This window comes from Hemiscyllium ocellatum, chromosome 13, assembly GCF_020745735.1.
Source record: "Hemiscyllium ocellatum isolate sHemOce1 chromosome 13, sHemOce1.pat.X.cur, whole genome shotgun sequence".
Taxonomy (NCBI): Eukaryota; Metazoa; Chordata; class Chondrichthyes; order Orectolobiformes; family Hemiscylliidae; genus Hemiscyllium; species Hemiscyllium ocellatum.
In genome coordinates this window covers 38,811,955-38,830,431 of record NC_083413.1, presented here as the reverse complement: position 1 = coordinate 38,830,431, position 18,477 = coordinate 38,811,955, and the positions used below count along the sequence as shown (strand labels likewise).

The 18,477-nt window shown below is 37.9% G+C and overlaps 1 protein-coding gene across 4 annotated transcripts in view; it reads right to left on the bottom strand.

Annotated features, from left to right (window-relative positions):
- Positions 1-18,477, bottom strand: part of dis3l2 (DIS3 like 3'-5' exoribonuclease 2) — a 289,701-nt gene that overhangs the window by 85,979 nt on the left and 185,245 nt on the right. For all 4 annotated transcript variants that reach the window (XM_060834771.1, XM_060834767.1, XM_060834770.1 and 1 more), the window contains one exon: positions 12,294-12,373. In XM_060834771.1, coding sequence (XP_060690754.1) covers positions 12,294-12,373 — 80 coding nt within the window. The remainder of the gene's footprint in view (positions 1-12,293; positions 12,374-18,477) is intronic.

Below are 18,477 nucleotides of genomic sequence, written 5' to 3'. Positions count from 1 at the left end.
AAAAAGTACTTTTCTCTCAAATTCCTCATTACAATTTCAATTTTGCTCATACAGATTTCAAGTTAATAGAACACTATATTTACATTAAATACACAAAGACTTTCCAAAACTATCATATTCTGGACAAGTTTTGATCATGACATTTATTTTACTCCATTCACCATGTTTCTAGTTTCTGGGCAATCTAGAACAAAAGGTGAGGGAAACAGGAGAGATTTAAGAGAGAAGAAGATGAATTACTTCTCTCAAAGGATTGTGAATCTGTGGAATTGCTACCCCAGAGTGCAATGAATGCTGGGATATTTAGGAAATTTAAGGTGGAGAATAACTCATTACCAATTAAAAATCTGTCAAAGGGTTACAGGAAGCAGGCAGGAAGTGGAGTTGAGGTAAAATGAGATCAAACAAAATCATGTTAAATGGGACAGCAAGCTCAAAGTGTTGAATTGCCTCTGCTGCTCCTGGTTCTTATGTTAACCCATAGGACCATAACCCATATGAGCAGAATTAGGTCACTTGGCCCATCAAGACTGCTCCACCATTCAGTTATGGCTGATATGTTTTTCTCAACCTCACTCTCCTGCCATTTCCCTGTAACCATTAATCCCTTTACAAATCAAAAACCTATCTATCTTTGTCTTAAATACACTCAATTACTTGGCCTCCACAGCCTCCTGCAGCAATGAGTTTCACAGATTCATCACCACCTGGCTGAAGAACTTCTTTCTCAGCTCAGTTCTAAAGTGCTGTCCCTTCACCCTGAGGCTAAGTCCTTGGATCCAAGTCTTTCCTGCTAGTGGAAACATCTTTGTCACATCCACTTCATGCAGCATTCTCATATTCTGTAAGTTTTAATGAAACATTCTTGTATTCTTACTTGCTCTTGATAAAGCATACACTGATACTGACTCTTTCTGCTACATGAATGATATTACAATTATATGGCTGTAGCATTTAATTGCAATTTTATTTTGCATTGTCAAAGTCACATTTAGCTAAGACTAAATAATCTCTATGTAACTGATTAAAAAATTTGTTCAAGTGTTGTAAATGTTGTTTCTAGATTTGGTTTTGTAAGTGGGGTTTACAAAAGCTTCCTTTAGTTTATTAATAGAACTTGCCAATATCCCTCTCATAAATTTAATAACTCTAACCTGTATGCAGTCGTAGTAATCTATCAAGTTTCAGCACCATCATAATAGGTAAGCTCAGACTGCTGTGACTCTATTCAGTAATTTTCCCATATTTAACGTCTTTCCCCACTTTATAGTAACTTTTTGCTTATAGTAATATTAGGTACAACCAAAAACATTTTTCCCGGTCTTTTTACACAAAATGATTTATGATTCTGTAATAGCTTGCATAAATCACTTTGATAGTTTTCTATGAGATAGCCTAATATTCAATCTAACCTTTTAAGCATTTTCATATTTCCCAATCTGATTACTGGACAGTGGATTTTAGAATTTTCAGTTTCATATTCATTCTCAAATAATTCTGATTTTTTTTATTTCACTCCTTATTTCTTTCATCATTGTAAATACACTGTTGTCTTGACTATCTTCCCTATGATAGTATCACTTTAACTGACAATGCATTGATTTTTTTTCAGCTGAGTATTCACTACATAATGCACCCTATTGAGTTTCCTTTGGATTTAATTGTTTCCCAGCATTGTACAACTTGTTTAACAACACTAACACCTTGAATCCAGCTCCAAACTTGATCGTGTTGACCTTATCATCTGCTCCATTTTCCATTGCTTATTGAGGATTCTTCAAGTGCTTTCTGACCAACATGTGCACTTCTGTTAGTTTCTCTTGAAAACTTGACACATTGGTCAGAAATGTGAGTTGGTATTTAAATTTTTCATTAATTAATTTAAAGGATTGTCTTGCCTTATCCCCTCATACCAGTTCAAAAGGAATGAATACTGTGGACTCATGAGAGGCATCCCTAATGGCAAACAATAACAAGGGAGTTCCATTGCCACTGTCATTAGGACATTCCTGACAATAAGCCATCTTTGTAATGCTCCTTGTGGATGATAAATTGACATGTATTTATTTATTTGCAAACTATTCATTATTTTTGAGTATTCCCGACATAATATTTAAACCTTTGAAAAACGTGACAACCTGATTTTTCTAAGTAACTGATATCTTGGGAAAAAGAAAGATGAATGAACTCTTCCAGCCCATTACTATTTTTGTTTGATTTTGCTGAAAAAAACATTGTCTCAAGAAATCCAATTGAAACATCCATTATTGCTAATATTATCGATTCTTACTCTTGACTTTAGGTTAGGGTCTTATCAGCTAAATGGTATTTTAAAGGCTTATAACTGAATTAAGGGCATAGATTTAATTGATGGCTAAGGTTTCCTACTGTTGACCTGTACATGGAATTGCACAACAAAATTTAAACACATTTACACATACTTCTTGTCAATAAAACTGTTTTCCTAACACGTGTCTCAACATTGAAATTTGATGAGCCACTTGTAAAAGGTTCAAATAGGACTACCATCTGATGGACGACTGGCCATTACTCATTTGCTCATATTTGAAGTGGTCTGCATTTCCTCAATAACCCTGTGTCTTTCAAGTAATAACACTCAGGTATTTCTTCTGATACAATTTCTGACTAGGCTGTTTAATACAGCTCTCTCAACTCAGGATCTATCTGTTGCTTTTTCATTGAAAAAGATGGGACAAAAATGTTAGCCTCATTCTCTTTAACTGCCTCCTTTTTAAAAGTGTCAAAGCAACCGAATATACGCATTGTACCCCTTTGCATAGATGCTTCCCCTTTCTTCCTAATCCTATGGGTCTGAGATCTGATCACAGCAGTTAGAAAACAATACAGACTTTTGCTCCTGTAGTGTTTCAGTTTCTTTTATTTGCACTGTTTGTTCCAACATCCTTGGTGATGTCAATATTTTTGAACCAAGGAGATCATTCCATAATATAAAATCAATTCCTTCTACAGAGATTTGCACGATTCTAATAATAGCTTCTTCCCTCTTTAAAACTATGTAACGGGATTGGACTATAAAGTCCTTGTATTTCCAAATCTGATTACGGGATAGTGGATTTTAAAATTTTAATTTCACATTCAAATAGCTCTGATATTTTAAATTCACTACCTATTTCTTTCATCATGTAAGATTTTGCCTTCATTAGTGTCTCTGGAAGACAAATTGTATTATCATCAGTGGCTAACTTGCTCAAATACTTGTTCCATTATTATTTTGATGTTCTTTTGATTAATTCCCTAATATAAATATTTCTTCCATCCCAGACTTTCTATTTTGCTAATTTCCTTGTTGATTCTCATTTGGCCATTTCACCATATGTAATTGACTGAGAGATATATGACGGCTATCCATCAGAACTGCCATTTCTCAGCTCTCCTACAATTAATACTCATCTAAAGAGGTCTTAGGGATGTCTGGAATATTATATTACTGTTCTTCCATAATTACAATTTTTCTCCTATTCTCAAAACCTTTCCCTAATTTTAGAATTCCACACCACAAATCCCACAGCATTTATTTTTCTCTTTGAAATTCTACAAACATCTGAATTAGTTTCTTGTCTATAGTCTGAGACTTTAATTGATATGATGCAGGGACACTCTCATAAACATAGAGTTTTACTCTTTTAACAGCTTCATAGTCTGTAGATTGCTCTTCTGACAAACTGGCATAAAATTCATAGCTGTGCCTATTAACATTAAAGTGCAAGCATGTTTTGGTGACATTAACTTCACAGTCATCTTTTCAAATGAAGTGAAATATCTTTTAACTCCATTTGTCTGTAAATTTGAAAGTTAAATACAGATTTTTTTGTTAAGGCAAGGCAATGACCTCATTGTATTATAACAAGACTATTTAACAGGTGACAAATTGGAAAAGGGGGGGCTGGTCAACACAGGGCTGAGGGATTTGTACTTAAATGCATGCAGTACATGAAACAAGAGAGATGAGTTTGTAGCACAGACTGAAATTGGTGGACACAATGTTGTGGGTACCACAGAGATGTAGCTGCAAGGAGATCAGGGCTAGGAATTAAATATCCACTGATATGCTTCTAATTGAAAGGACAGGCAGATGGGCAAAGGGGGCAGGGTTACCTTGTTAGTAAGAAATGAAATTAAATCAATAGCAAGTAATGATATAGGGTTGGAAGCCGTAGAATCTGTGTGGGTAGAGTTGAGGAACCGCAAAAGAGAAAAAGATACTAATGGGAGTAATGTACAGGCCTCACAGCAGGAGTCAGAATGTGGGGCAGAAAATAAATCAGAAGCTAGAAAATACATGTAAGAAAGGCACTATTAAAGTGATCATACTGCACTTCAATATGCAGGTAGACTTGAAAAATCGAGTTGGCAGCAGATCCCAAGAAAAAGAATTTGTGGAATGTTTACAAGATGATATTTTGAAGCTATTTGTGGTAGAGGGAATCAACAGAGAACAGGCAATTCTAGAATTTGGTGATTAGTAATGAGGCAGACTTGATTCGGGAGCTTATGTGAAGGAATCCCTAAGGGGCAGTAACCATAATATGATAGAATTCAACCTGCAGTTTGAAAGAGAAGAACTGGAATCAGATGCAACAGTATTACAACTGAATAAAGGTAATACAAAGTCATGAGGGAGAAACTGTCCACAGTTGTTTGAGAGGGAAGCACAGAAGGGAAGATAGAGGAACAGCAATGGCAGGAGTTTCTGGGGTAATTCAGGAGGTACAGCAGATAGTCATCCTAACAAAGAAGAAACATTAGGGGAGGTTGAGGCTATCATGGGCTGACAAAAGAAAGTCAAGGACAGCACTAAAATAAAGAAAATGCCTACAATATGGTGAAGTTTAATGGGAAGTCAGTGGATTGGGAAGCCTTTAAAATCCACAATAGAAGATAATTTAAATAACAGTAAGGGTGGGGGCAGAGAGAAGCGAGGAAGTATGAAGATAAGCTAGTTAATAATGTAAAAGAACATTGCAAGAGTTTTTTTGGATATCTAAAAGGTAAGAGAGAGGCAAGAAGGGACATTGGATGCTGGAAGATGAGGCTGGAGAAACACAATGGGGACCAAGAAAATGGTGGAGGAACTAACTAGGTACTTTGTATCAGTCTTCACAGTGGAAGACACCAGCAGCAATGCCAGAACTTCAAGAGAGTCGGGGCACATATTTTAATGTAATGGCTGTTAGTAAGCAGAAGCCATTGGGAAAAATGAAAGGTCTGAAGGTGAATAAATAACCCGGACCAGATGGGCTACACTCCAGAGTTCTGAAGGAGCTAGTTGAGGTAGATTGTGGATGAGTTGGTGGGGAATGTTCAGGCATCAATCGAATCAGGGAGTGTCTGAGAAGACTCCAAAATGGCTTATGTAACACCTCTGTTTAAGAAGGGAGGGAGACAGAAGATGGGAAACTATAGACTGATTCGATTGACCTTTATCATTGGTAAGGTATTCTAGTGCATTACTATTCATGCACTAGAAGTTCATGGTAAAATAGTGTTGAGTCATCACAGCTTCGTCAAAGGGAGGCCTGACAAATCAGTTAGAATTCTTTGAAGTGGTAATGAGCAAGTTAGACTAAGAAGAGCCAGTGGATGTGATCTATTTGGATTTCCAGAAGGCCCTTGATAAGGGGATAAGTAAGAGCCCATGGTGTTAAGGGTAAGTGACTGGCATGGATAGAGAATTGGCTGACTGGTATAAGGCAGAGAGTGGGAATAACGTGGTCTTTTTTCAGGATGGCAGTGATGATTAGTGGAGTTCATAAAGGTCAGTTTTGGGACCACAACTATACACTATACATTAATGATCTGGGCAAAGGAACTGAGGGTGTTGCTGCTAAGTTTGCAGATAACACAGAGACATGTTGAGGGACAAGTATGGTGAGGTGGCAGGGAGGCTGCAGAAAAACTCAGATGGGCTAGAAAACTGGGTAAAGAAGTGGCAGAGGGAATACAAAAGGGGTAATTGTGAGGTTATGCACTTTGGTAGGAAGAATGGAGGCACAGAATATTTCCTAAATGGGAAAAGGCTTTGAAAATCTGAAGCACAAGGGACTTAGGAGTGCGAGCTAGACTACAAGGGCAAAGATGTACTGCTGAGGCTGTACAATGCACTGGTCAGATCACCTTGTAATATTATGAGCAGTTTTGGGCCCCAGATCGAAGAAAGGATGTGCTGGTGTTGGAGGAGGTCCAGAGGAGGTTTACAAGAATGATCCTGAGGATGAAGAGCTTGTCATGAGAGAAGTGGTTAATGATACTGGGTCTGTACTTGATGGAGTTCAGAAGGATTAGAAGGAATTTGATTGAAACTTACAGAATACAGAGAGGCCTGAATAGAGTGGACATACACAGGATGTTTCCACTAGCAGGAGAAACCAGATCCCAAAGGCATAGCCACAGAGTAAAGAGGTGATTCTTTAAAACTGTGATGAGGAGGAATTTTTCAGCCAGCGTGTTCTCTGGTGGTGAATCTGTGGAACTCATAGCTGCAGAAGGCCTTGGAAGCAAAGTCCTTGAGTGTATTTAAGACAGAGATAGATAGGTTTCTGATTAGCAAGGGGATCAAAGATTACAGAAAGATGGCCAGCTCCAGTGGTCCCCAGAATTACAGATACCAGTCTTCAGTCAATTTGATTCATTCCACATGGTATAAATAAACAACTGGAGGCACTGGATACTACAAAGGCTATGGCCCTGAAAATATTTCAGAAATAGTACTGAAGACTTATGCTCCAGAACTTGTTTCTCCCTTAGCCAAGCTTTTTCAGTACAGTTACAACATTGACATTTATCTGATAATACACAAAACTGCCCAGGTATGTCCTGTACATAAAAATCAAGACAAATCCAACCCAGCCAATTACAGCACCAATCTACTCTCGATCATCAGTAAAAAGTGATGGAAGGTATCAATACTGCTATTAAGCCATATCTGATCAGCATTACTGCCAAATGACACCTAGTCTGGGTTCTGCCAAGGCCACTCAGCTCCTGACCTCATTACAGGTTTGATTTAAACATGGACAAAAGAGCTGAATTCCAGAGCTGAGATGAGAGTGACAGCCTTTGACATCAAGGCTGCATTCGGCCAAGTGTGGCAAAAAGGAGCCCCAGGAAAACTGAAACAATATCGGGGGCAAATGTTCTCTGGTTGGAGCCATATCTGGTATATAGAAAGATGGTTGCCTTTGTTGGAAATCAGGCATCTCAGCTCCAGGACATCTCTGCACAAATTCCTCAGGGTAGTGTCCTAGGCCTAATCATCTTCATTTGCACCATCAACTACCTTCCCTCCATCATAAATTCAGGAATAGAAATGACTGCACAACATTCAGCACTATTTGCAAGCTCTCAGATACTGAAGCAGTCCATGCGCAAATACAAGATCTGGACAGTATCCAGGCTTGGGCTGACAGGTGGCAAGTAACATTCAAGCTACACATTTGCCAGGCTATGACCATCACCAATAAGAAACAATCTAACCACCATCCCTTGACATTCAATGGTGTTACCATTACTGTATCCTTGACTATCAACATCTTTGGGGTTACCTTTGACTTGAAACTCAACTGAACCTATCATATAAACATAGTGGTTACAAGAGCAGGTCAAAGATGAGGAATACTGTGGTGTGTAACTCACCTCCTGACTCCTCAAAGTCTGCCCAACAATGAGGCACAAGTCAAAAGTATGATGGAATACACCCCACTTGTCTGAATGGGTGCAGTCACAACAACACTCAAGAAGCTTGACACCATCCAGAATAAAACATCCTGCTTGACTGGCACATCCACAAGCATCCACCCCCTCCACCACCAATGCTCAGCAGCAGAGTGCTTTGCGTGTACTATTTACAAGATGCACTGCAAAAATTCAAAAAGATCCTCAAAATGCACCTTCCAAACTCATGGCCACATCCATCTAGCCAATACATGGGATTTCCCACTGTATGTTGGCTTTTGTATTAAAGGACCAGGAATCACGGTCATCAAAGATTCTGGTTTTGGATGAGTCAGATATCAGTAGATTTTGGATGAAATGAAGGTTACGAAGGGTGGCTAATGATGAGCTAAATGGGTGAACAATAAATCAGAAATTGCTGGAGAAACTCAGTAGGTCTGGATCTGAAAAGCTGACTCTGCTTTCTCTCCACAGATGCTGCCAGACGTGCTGAATTTTTCCAGCAATTTATTGGTGTTTCAGATTTCCAGCAGTTCTTCATTTTTTGTTTAATGAAATAGTTGAAAAGGAGACAAACGCATGACAGAGGATTTAAACTATCAGATGAGCTGAAGTAGGGGAGGGACTGGATGTTGTTTTGGAGGTAGAATTGGTAATAGAGGGTATGGAGTTTGAATTTGAGTTAGGGGTCAAATGAATGGCAAGATTGTGAACAAAATGGTTTGGTCTGGAACTAGATTTTGATCCTGGCAAAACTATAATAAAGTAACAATTGCAGTAAAACTTGGACTACTCCTTTTCAGAGATTAGCCTTCCAGAGTCATAGATTTGCATCACCCAAATATGAACTCTGTATATTTGAGCTGAATATAAGTGCCAGTAACCATTCTCTTGATCAGACATTTCCTGTACAACACAATTTTTCCTGTAGTTTGATAGCTTAATTGTGTTTCCTGCATATTAAAAACAGTTTCCATACTTTTCTTAAGTTGCTTTCCATATGTGCATATTGGAAAAAAGTTTGATCCAGGTTTATAAATAACATGATTAGTTGTGATGTACATATACATAAGATCTTCTATGGCATTACTCACTAACTTATAATTAAAGGAGGTTTAATGCTGCAAAATTCTGGACTACATCTCCATCTTTGTTTATCGATCCATATACAACTACTAACTCATCTGTAGCATTACTCATAATTAGGAGACAGACATTTTTTGAGTATACAAAATAGCAACTAAACTGTTAGACTTCAGAAACGCACTCTATGAGGCAAGTCAATAGCTAGGAACTGAAGCTGTAATCTGTTGAGTGATATAGCAAAATTAAATAGGAACGGTCGGCACAACAACTCATTATGATAAATGTTAAAAGAACTTCATGACCAAAGATTGCAGTAATGGGATGTATGATGAGACCTGGAAGCACATGCCCTGTGCAAGATTGCTTTGCAAGTACATGCCCTGTGCAAGTATGAATGACAGAAGCAGTGATCTAAATTTCAAAGAAAGGGGCAAATGAATGGCATTTGCTGTCAGCGATGCTTACAGCGTCCCACAGATGTTTCACAGGGAAATATATGATTATTTGATCCTTAAAACAACATGGCACCCCTTAGGAACTTGGGACAAGTATGAGCAGGACAGAATGCATGTCTCCTCAACCAGATTGAAGAATCCTCACTGAGACATGCAGGGTCATTCAGAAATGTAAGTTAAAATATTTAAATCAAAGTAAATTTGTATACATAGTGTGGAGGAAAGGAGAATGAAAAATCGAATTGAGACATAGGAGAAAGAGAAAGTAAAAAGATAGAGAGCTTCCTTGGTGCTTTTTCTTTGCAGGCTGAGTGATTTTCCACTGTACTGCTCCCACATCAGCCATCGGTGTTTGCTCATGAGTAAAGCAGAACACTGTTGTCAAGCAACTTTCCTTTCATTCAGAACCCACCAGCTCCATAGCGATCTTCTCGTTTCATTATGTTCACATAAGGCGTGGCACAGTGGCTCAGTGGTTAGCACTGCTGCCTCATAGTTTGATTTCACTTGTGGGCGACTGGCTATGTAGAATTTGCACATTCTTCCCATCTGCTTGTGTTTCCTTCAGATGCTCTGGTTTCCTTCCACAGTCCAAAGATATGCAGGTTAGGTGGATCAGCCATGCTAAATTGCCCGTAGTGTCCAGGGATGTGCAGACTAGGTGGATTAGCCATGGAGAATGCTGGGTTACAAGGATAGGATGGGGGTGCGGGGTGGGGTGGGGGAGGGGTGGATGGTGTAGGTCGAGGTGGGATGCTCTTCTAAGGGGTCAGTATGGACTTGCTGGACTCTGTTCCAACACTATAGAGATTCTATGATTTTTGATAATCTCTATTAATAATTAAAATCTGAAGGAGTGGGATTTGACACACAGGATTACATCATCAAGGCGAGAGTGTGGTATTGTCATTTATTATACTTAAAACAAATCACTTACTTCTGAATGCAAAAAACGCTTTCTTCCACTTCGCTCTGAATTCATACCACTGTATTGATTTCAGTGACCTATCTATCAGTGAATACTGATTCAGTATTTCCTCTATAGAAATGGGCTATTTATGACAGCAACAGGATTTTGGGGATTTCTGGGCTAAGCTGCACACAATTGTTACTGTTAGCTGCCAAAGACTGTTTTCTGATTTACTCCATTAGCGAGTGCCACTAACCTCACCATGATTATCTGATTATCTACACAAAATCTGGACCCAATATTTCTCTCCCCTAATTCCAAATGTAGATGCATTGTTCTTGTTGAAGCCGGAATTTGCAAAACACTGTCCAGGAACACTGTCCAACTGACCACGGTTTGAATAGATGCCTGTTCACCACAGACTGACTCTGGTCCATTATGCATACTATTAAACCCGAAGAACTTTCAAACAGTAATGAATACAATGAATATTACGTTCATGTTTTTTCTTGACATGTTAAGTACAAAAAAAAACCAAAACACATGTTCTAAATATTACAGGAGAAATGCAGAAATAAATATCTTTGTGGGAAAATTTTCAATAAATTCTTCATTATTTGCATTTAAAAGTTTTCCTGATTTATCAAGAGGACTGCATTAAGAAATGATATTCGGTAAGCTATAAATTCAAAGGTGGTAACAAGAATTATGGTTCTAGAAAAATTATTTTACTGGAACCTACATATTTTAAAAAAAAGGAGAAAGTGAGGACTGCAGATGCTGGAGATCAGAGCTGAAAAATGTGTTGCTGGAAAAGCGCAGCTAGTCAGGCAGCATCCAAGGAGCAGGAGAATTGACGTTTCAGGCATAAGCCCTTCTTCAGGCTTATGCCCGAAACGTCGATTCTCCTGCTCCTTGGATACTGCCTGACCTGCTGCGTTTTTCCAGCAACACATTTTTCAGCATATTTTTAAAAAACTCCATTTTGTGTGAAATAATACAGGGTTGTGTTTTCCATCGTGAATGCAGTATGTTGTACTGTCTTGGCACTCTACAAAACTTAAAATCTACAATGGAACATTTTTTTGTTGCCAAAGCTAGTCAACTAATGACTGGAAATATCAATTGTATTTCGAACATAGCAGTTGTTCTTGTTTTACTAAACTTGTCTCAGGTTTTTGATTAAATGTTCCAAATCTTATGCCGCTATACAGATTTCAGGAAGGCAGAAGGCTTCATACAACAAATCTATTTACATCCATCTGGATTACACATTTCTGGATCAGGTAACAGGGAGGAAACAAGGGAAGGAGGTATGGACACTTAATTTTCTGCAGGCGTGGACCACCAGAATCTGAAGCAGGTGCCAGAGTATTCAATTATAATTCTTGTAATAGCCTGCCCTCTCTCTCTTTAAACATGAGCAGATGTTTGTTAAACTGTCTTTCAAGAAGATGGCCTAAATTACTTTTTCTGTCTTATGCAGTTAATTTATTTGCTATAATACATATGGCTAAGTTTACGACAGGAGAAAAACCAGCATTCAACATATCAAAAGGAAGAATTAAAACCTTCTTTGCAAGTTGAAGACGACCACAAATTTCCCATGAACAGGATCATGAATCATCACGTAGATCTTTAAATGCCATTTTGTATGTCTACACTGGAAGCTAATTCAGGCAAACATTCCCATCAGGTTTCGTTCTCTAGCACAGTGCTTCACATTGTACCTTGGATTCTCCTATGATAATTAATTCAGTGGACCAAAGTTAACATTCAAAATTGCCCCAGAATGTACCCCTTCATCCCAAATTTACCATTTTGCAAAAACCAACATTGATCACAGATCACAATATCAATCATGTAACTGTCAACTTTGCAGACTAAACTATTTGATTCATCTTTATCAAAGTTAATAAAATACGTACAAAAACTTATAATAACTGTAACTTGTTACATTAGTAGATATTATGAACATTCCTCAGAAAGAGGACAAGTGCAAAATGAAGACTTACATACTTTTGTCAATTTGTATCATCTGCTGTTTCAACATATACAATGTAGAGATTGGAAGCTGATTAAAACATAGATAAATACTGCTAGTAGCACTTCCAAAAAGACTAACTTACTTATTGCTGTCCTTATACTGATAGATGTAACATCCTTGAGGCATTCCTGTCTCTGTATCCAAAGTGAAAGCGACCTTTGACTGCAAAAGAGGGACACATTCAACGGATTAATTCTACAAATTAAAATAAAGGAATGCTTTCAGTTCTGATGGGCATGGCGGCTCAGTAGTTAGCACTGCTGCCTCACGGCAGGTAAGCTAGATTGGTCATGGTAAATTGCTCCATAGAATACAGGCTAGGTGGTTCAGCTATGGCAAATACAGGGTTATAAGGATAGAGTGGGAGTCTGGATCTGGGTGAGATGCTCTTCGGAGGGTGAATGCAGACCCGATGGGCCAAATGGCCTCTTCCTGCACCGTAGGGATTCTATAATTCTAATCTACGAAATGAAAGGACTTTACAACACAATAATTAAAAATAGAGGTACTCTTCCTACTACATTAAATGTTGTACAGTCTCCATCTCTGAAAAAAATGGCTTAATCAACATATCAGAAAGGCAGAACCACTGAGACTAAACCTTTGAATTTGTCTGCAATATGCAAGAGCTGTAAATGATAGAAGACACTAGCACAAACTATTAATGATGAAGAGCTCCAATTAAGAGACACTATTGTCACAAAATAAGTTGCCTCAGAAATCTATGGCAATTTGTGGTACAACGTTCAAGTCTGCAATCTTACAAAATCTTAATCAAAATGATATCACCTCAGGCACTCAGCTTCAGCTCATCTGTTGATGAGATCTTCATCTATGCTTGTTATTTCCAGAATCAATTATTCCAATGTTCTTCCATCTTCCATCCTACAACCATGTGAGTTCAGCCAAATCCTAATTGCCTACACCCTAATCCATGTCAAGTCTCTTTTTTCTGAAGTCCTTTGCTTGCCACAATTTATGAATATTTCAGATTTAAAAATCTAACCCTGGCATTCCAATCTATCAACAATCACATCTTTGTAATGTCCTTAAGCCCTGCACCCATGGAAAACTTTGAGTACGTCCATTTCTAGCTTCTTGTGCATGCCTGACTTTTATTGCCCAAGTTTTGATCCTAAGATCTGAAATTCCCCATCTAACCCTCCCCACTTATCTCTCGTCCTTTAAGGATACCAATTTAAAACCAAGTCTGACTAAACAACTAGCTCATCTTTTAGCTCAGTCTCTATTTCTTAATTGATTATTCTCTTTTAATGCAGGAAACTTGGGAATTTTCACTACATTTATCATGTATGGATTTCAATCATCAGCTGGCCTTGCTCTCACTCAATAGTACAAAAAGACTTGAGGGGTTAAGTGCCCTATTCCTGTTCCTGTGTTTGCATAAATGGAAATTGTTATTGGAATAAATAAGAATCTTCTCTTTATATTCAAACTTTTCTCAATTTAGTTGCCTCTCACTCTTCTAAACTGCAGAGGATACAGGCATAGCCTGTCTAGATTTTCCTCAAAAGGCAATATGCTCATTCCATGTATTAGTCAAGAAAACCTTCTCTGAATTGCTTCCAATACAGTAACATCCTTCCATAAGTACGATGATTGGTACTGTATTCAATACCCCAGATATGTTCCCACTAATATCCTGTATGACTAAAGCAATGACCTCCTTACTCTTGCATTCAATCCCCCTCATAACAAAATATAATTCTATTAACTTTCCAGATTATTTGCTGTACCTGCACACTAATCTTGTGTGATTCATGCACGAGGACACCTAGGACACTCTGTATCCTCTCAGCATTTAGATAATATTTTGCTTTTAATTTGTTCTGTCAAAGGGGACAACGTCACACTTTCTCACATTGTACTTAATTTGCTAGATCTTTTGTCTATTTACATATGACCTACCTATATCCCTTTCCAGGTTCCTTACATCCTCTTTACAAGTCACTTTTCCACCTATTGTGGCAAGTTTAGCTATCATACCTTTGGTCCCTTCATCCAATCATTTATGCAAACTATAATGAGTTGAGGTCCTGCCATTGATCCTTGTGGCACACCATTCATGATTTCCTGCCTACCCAAAAAAAGAGAAATATCGTTCTACTCTCTGCTTCCTGGCAGTCAACCAACCTTCTATCAATGCCAAAACGTTATCCCCTATATCACAAGCCTTTAATTTCCGCAAGAAAACTTTGATGTGGTATTTGATCAAATGCCTTCTGGAAATCCAAGAACACAACATCTATTGATTCCCCTTTATCTACAGTACAAGATATTAGTTCAAAGGCTATGTTATAATGTCCTTCATAATAGCTTCTAATGTTTTTCCTTAACGAGTTTTCTCTTCATTGCCTGCTCTTAGACAGCCTTCAGATTTTGGGAACTTCTCATACCTACACAAAACCATGAATAAATAGGCGATCCAGGCTGAAACTTTTGTTTGTTCTTTTGTGGTATGTCAGCATTATTGGTATAGCCAGTTACATAACCCTAGTTGTCTTTAAATGGATATCATGAGTCACTTTTTTGAATAACTACAGTTCATCTGGTGCAAGTACACCCAGACTATTGTTAGGAAGGGAGTTCTAGTTTTTGACCCAACAAAAGTGAAGGAACAACAATATAGTTTTAAAAGTTCAAAAAACACTTCCTATCAGGTTTACAACCCAATGGTTACCCTTCCCTCCACCCATTCCCACTTCATTTCATGCTCTTCTGTTCTAAGCATTAAAGATGTGGATGATAAACAATTAATTTGTAGGTAGCAAATAAACAAACCAAGCAGAATGGAAAACCAGTTTATGATTTATCCTACTCTGTGATTCCTCCATATTACATGGACATTGCTATTCTTGTCTCAGTTTTGAATGATATTCTAGCCTGCATTGCTGGTGCTGCAAATATAAAACATTGAGATCAAGTCACACCGCAAACCATGTTATTATTATATGTGCTATACAGATGACCTTTTTGGGCCAATAATACACTTTTATGTACCAACCTAATTATGATAGTTTACATCAAGTTTACATGAATGAAATGTAATCATATCTCTCTTTCCACTGTTGCATTTAGTTCTTAATGCACCACACACAAGTATTTTCCAAAAGCTGTAAATCTTCATATACAACAGTGTTGGAGTTCACTGCCAGTCAAAGGCAAATGGTGTAATAAGTCACAAGGTAGTGATGGAAGTCAAAAGTTATCTTATCATAAAAGACAATTCTTAAATGGATACTATATTTGACTGATATCTCAATGTTGTGCTGAAGAATAACAGCATTGTTAAAGTAATTTGGATTAAATGCTGCTAATTGAGAGCCTTGATAAGTGAAGTCAGCTGCCATCTTTGCCTACTGACAACAACTGCTCTTCAAATTCAACTGGTTATCAAGTATAGCACATTTGTTTTAACCGGCACCTTATGAATTGGCACTCTCGAAAAACAGCAAAAGTTATATACCTCAAAGACCGGACGTTCACCATATTATTGTGATCTCCATGATGTCCATGTAATCAGTTGAGTGTGTGAGTGAAAAGGCTGTCTATCAATAAGTTTTATTTATGGCAAGGTTGCATTATTAAGTGATTTATGCTGTAAATTAAGTAAAGCAGTAATATTTACATCCCTGCATTACATTTCTTCTACTTAGTGTGGGTTTTTACATTGATTATGTGGACCTTCTGATCAACTGGAATATTTGATCAACCAGCACCCTCCTGGTCCATTGTTGCCGGTTAATAAAATGTTTGCTGTACTATGATGATCACAGTAAGAAAGAAATGCATTTTTTTTCTTTCAGGGAAAATTACTGGCTTTCATCTAAATTTTCAATATTTTTCATCTGTATTGAGGGAAAATATATTACCTGCCCTCAAATACAACAATCATTGTGCTGAATGATCTATATTCATGTAAATCTCAATACAGAAAAAGAGAACGCATTACTTGAGGAATAAACAGTGGACAGAGAAGGCAGAGAAAATTCAACTCTTTGCTGACATGCATAGCGTGCGCCTTTTTCAATGCAAGTAGATAAAGGATAAGCTCAGCATTTACGAACAGTATATTTAATTCTGATGTGGGGCAAACATTTAGAAACAATAACTCAGGAGGAAACTAAACTTCACATGGACAAGTGGAGGTCAATTAAGAAAAGCCAACATGGATAACAGTGGGCAATGCTGCTAATGTGGCATATAGAGACTTCCGAAAGACATCAGATACAGCACTGCACAAAAGACATATGAGCAAACGTTTAGCTCATGGAATAATAAAGGACCAAACAAACACGGATACACAACTATTTGAAAGAATGTGACAGAATATTGGTGAGTAGATATTTTTCAGGCAGGAGGAAGGCTCTTCTTTAGCATTCCCCATAGACAATGATGTAACTTTTGCACTTTTTGATGAATATTACACCAAAGACTAAAACACTTAGTAAAGAATCACGCCACTCCATTCACTCCATCCAAGAATTCCTGAACACCAAAGACACCAAGATAGAAGAGGATGAAATTATGGTCTCCTTTGACGTAACAGCCCTGTCACATCCATCAACATCAACCTGGCCAAAGAACACTGACCACACTGTTAGAAGAACCAAGGACACATACACCAGACACCATCGACTTCATCAGCAAGGACATTATCAAGCTAGTCGACCTATGCCTTACCACCCACTTCACTTTCAACTACAAAACCTACAGACAAATCAATGGAACACCCATGGGATCACCGATATCAGAGTTCTTAGTAGAGGCAGTAGGGCAGAGACTCGAACAAACAGCTCTGCCAACCATCCAAACCAAACTTTGGGTCCATTATGTGGATTATACCTTTGTCATTACAAAATGAAACAAATTAGAGGAAATCTTTGAGACCATCAATAATATCCTTACTGGCATAATGTTCACAAAAGAGGAGGAAAACCACAAGAAACTGCCATTCCCAGATGTCACAGTAGAACAAACAGTCAATGGGCAACTTCAAATCAGCGTCTACAGGAAAACAACACATACAGACCAAATACTGAGCTACTGAAGCAATCATCCCAACACCAACAAATGCAGCTACATTAAAACATTATTTCAATGAGGCATCATACACTGCAGCATCAATGAACACAGTCCCTCGATTTCTCAGCAACAAACCCAAATAAGCAGACACAACGCATCCAGAAACTTTAGCCACTCTCCCCTACATCAAAGACATCTCAGAAATGATTGCCAGACTACTCAGACCTCTTGGCATCATGGTAACTCACAAACCCACTAACACACTAAAACAGCAGCTAATGAACTTAAAAGACCCTATACAGCCAACAAACAAAACACCTTGCAAGAACTGTAACAAAAACTACATTGGACAAACATGCAGAAAACTAGCCATCAGGATACGTGAATGTCAAGTAGCCTCAAAAAGACATGACCCACTATCACTAGTATCCTTACATACTGATGAGGAAGGACCACTTTGACTGGGACAACACATCCATCCTAAGACAAGCCAAATAGAGACATGCACGAGAATTCCTAGAAGCATGGTATTCCAATCGGAACTCTATCAACAAATACATATTTGAATCCCATCTATCACCCTCTGAGAAAAAGAACAGGAAGTGACATCAACACAGGAAATGACATCACCAACCCAAGGAAACCTAAACCCCTAAACAGTGCTTCATCAGAGGCTCACTGATGATGTTAACTAGTATGGTGGTGAAACGTCTGAAAACGAATCTTCCAACTCAACATGCAAACATATCCAGAATCTAAAGGGGTCTGCACAAAGTAGATTGAAAGAAATTGTTCCCACCCATTAAATGATCAAGAAAGATAAGACACAGAGTTAAATTAACTGGCAAAGCTTATTATCTCATAAATAGTTAGAATGAGATCAAAATATTTTGGTGCTGACATTCTTTACTGGCTTAAAATGGCTGCCTAAATTCTGTAGAAACTTCACAAATCATTATTAATCCAGTCACTCAGTATTTCAGAACATAACTTAATATGACCCTGGGAATCAGACTGAAGATATATTGAGACAATTTACAGAACCCCAACAGAAAAATAAATAAGCTTAATATTTTATAGTTTTTTTTATCAAGCATTTCTTCATAAAATTCCTATATTTTCTTCCATGAATGAAAGTTTTGATTCTTTAAGTGTGTTCTTCTTTCTGCATACAAAACAAATACACAAACATGTTCAGAATTACACTGAGAGTCCACGTG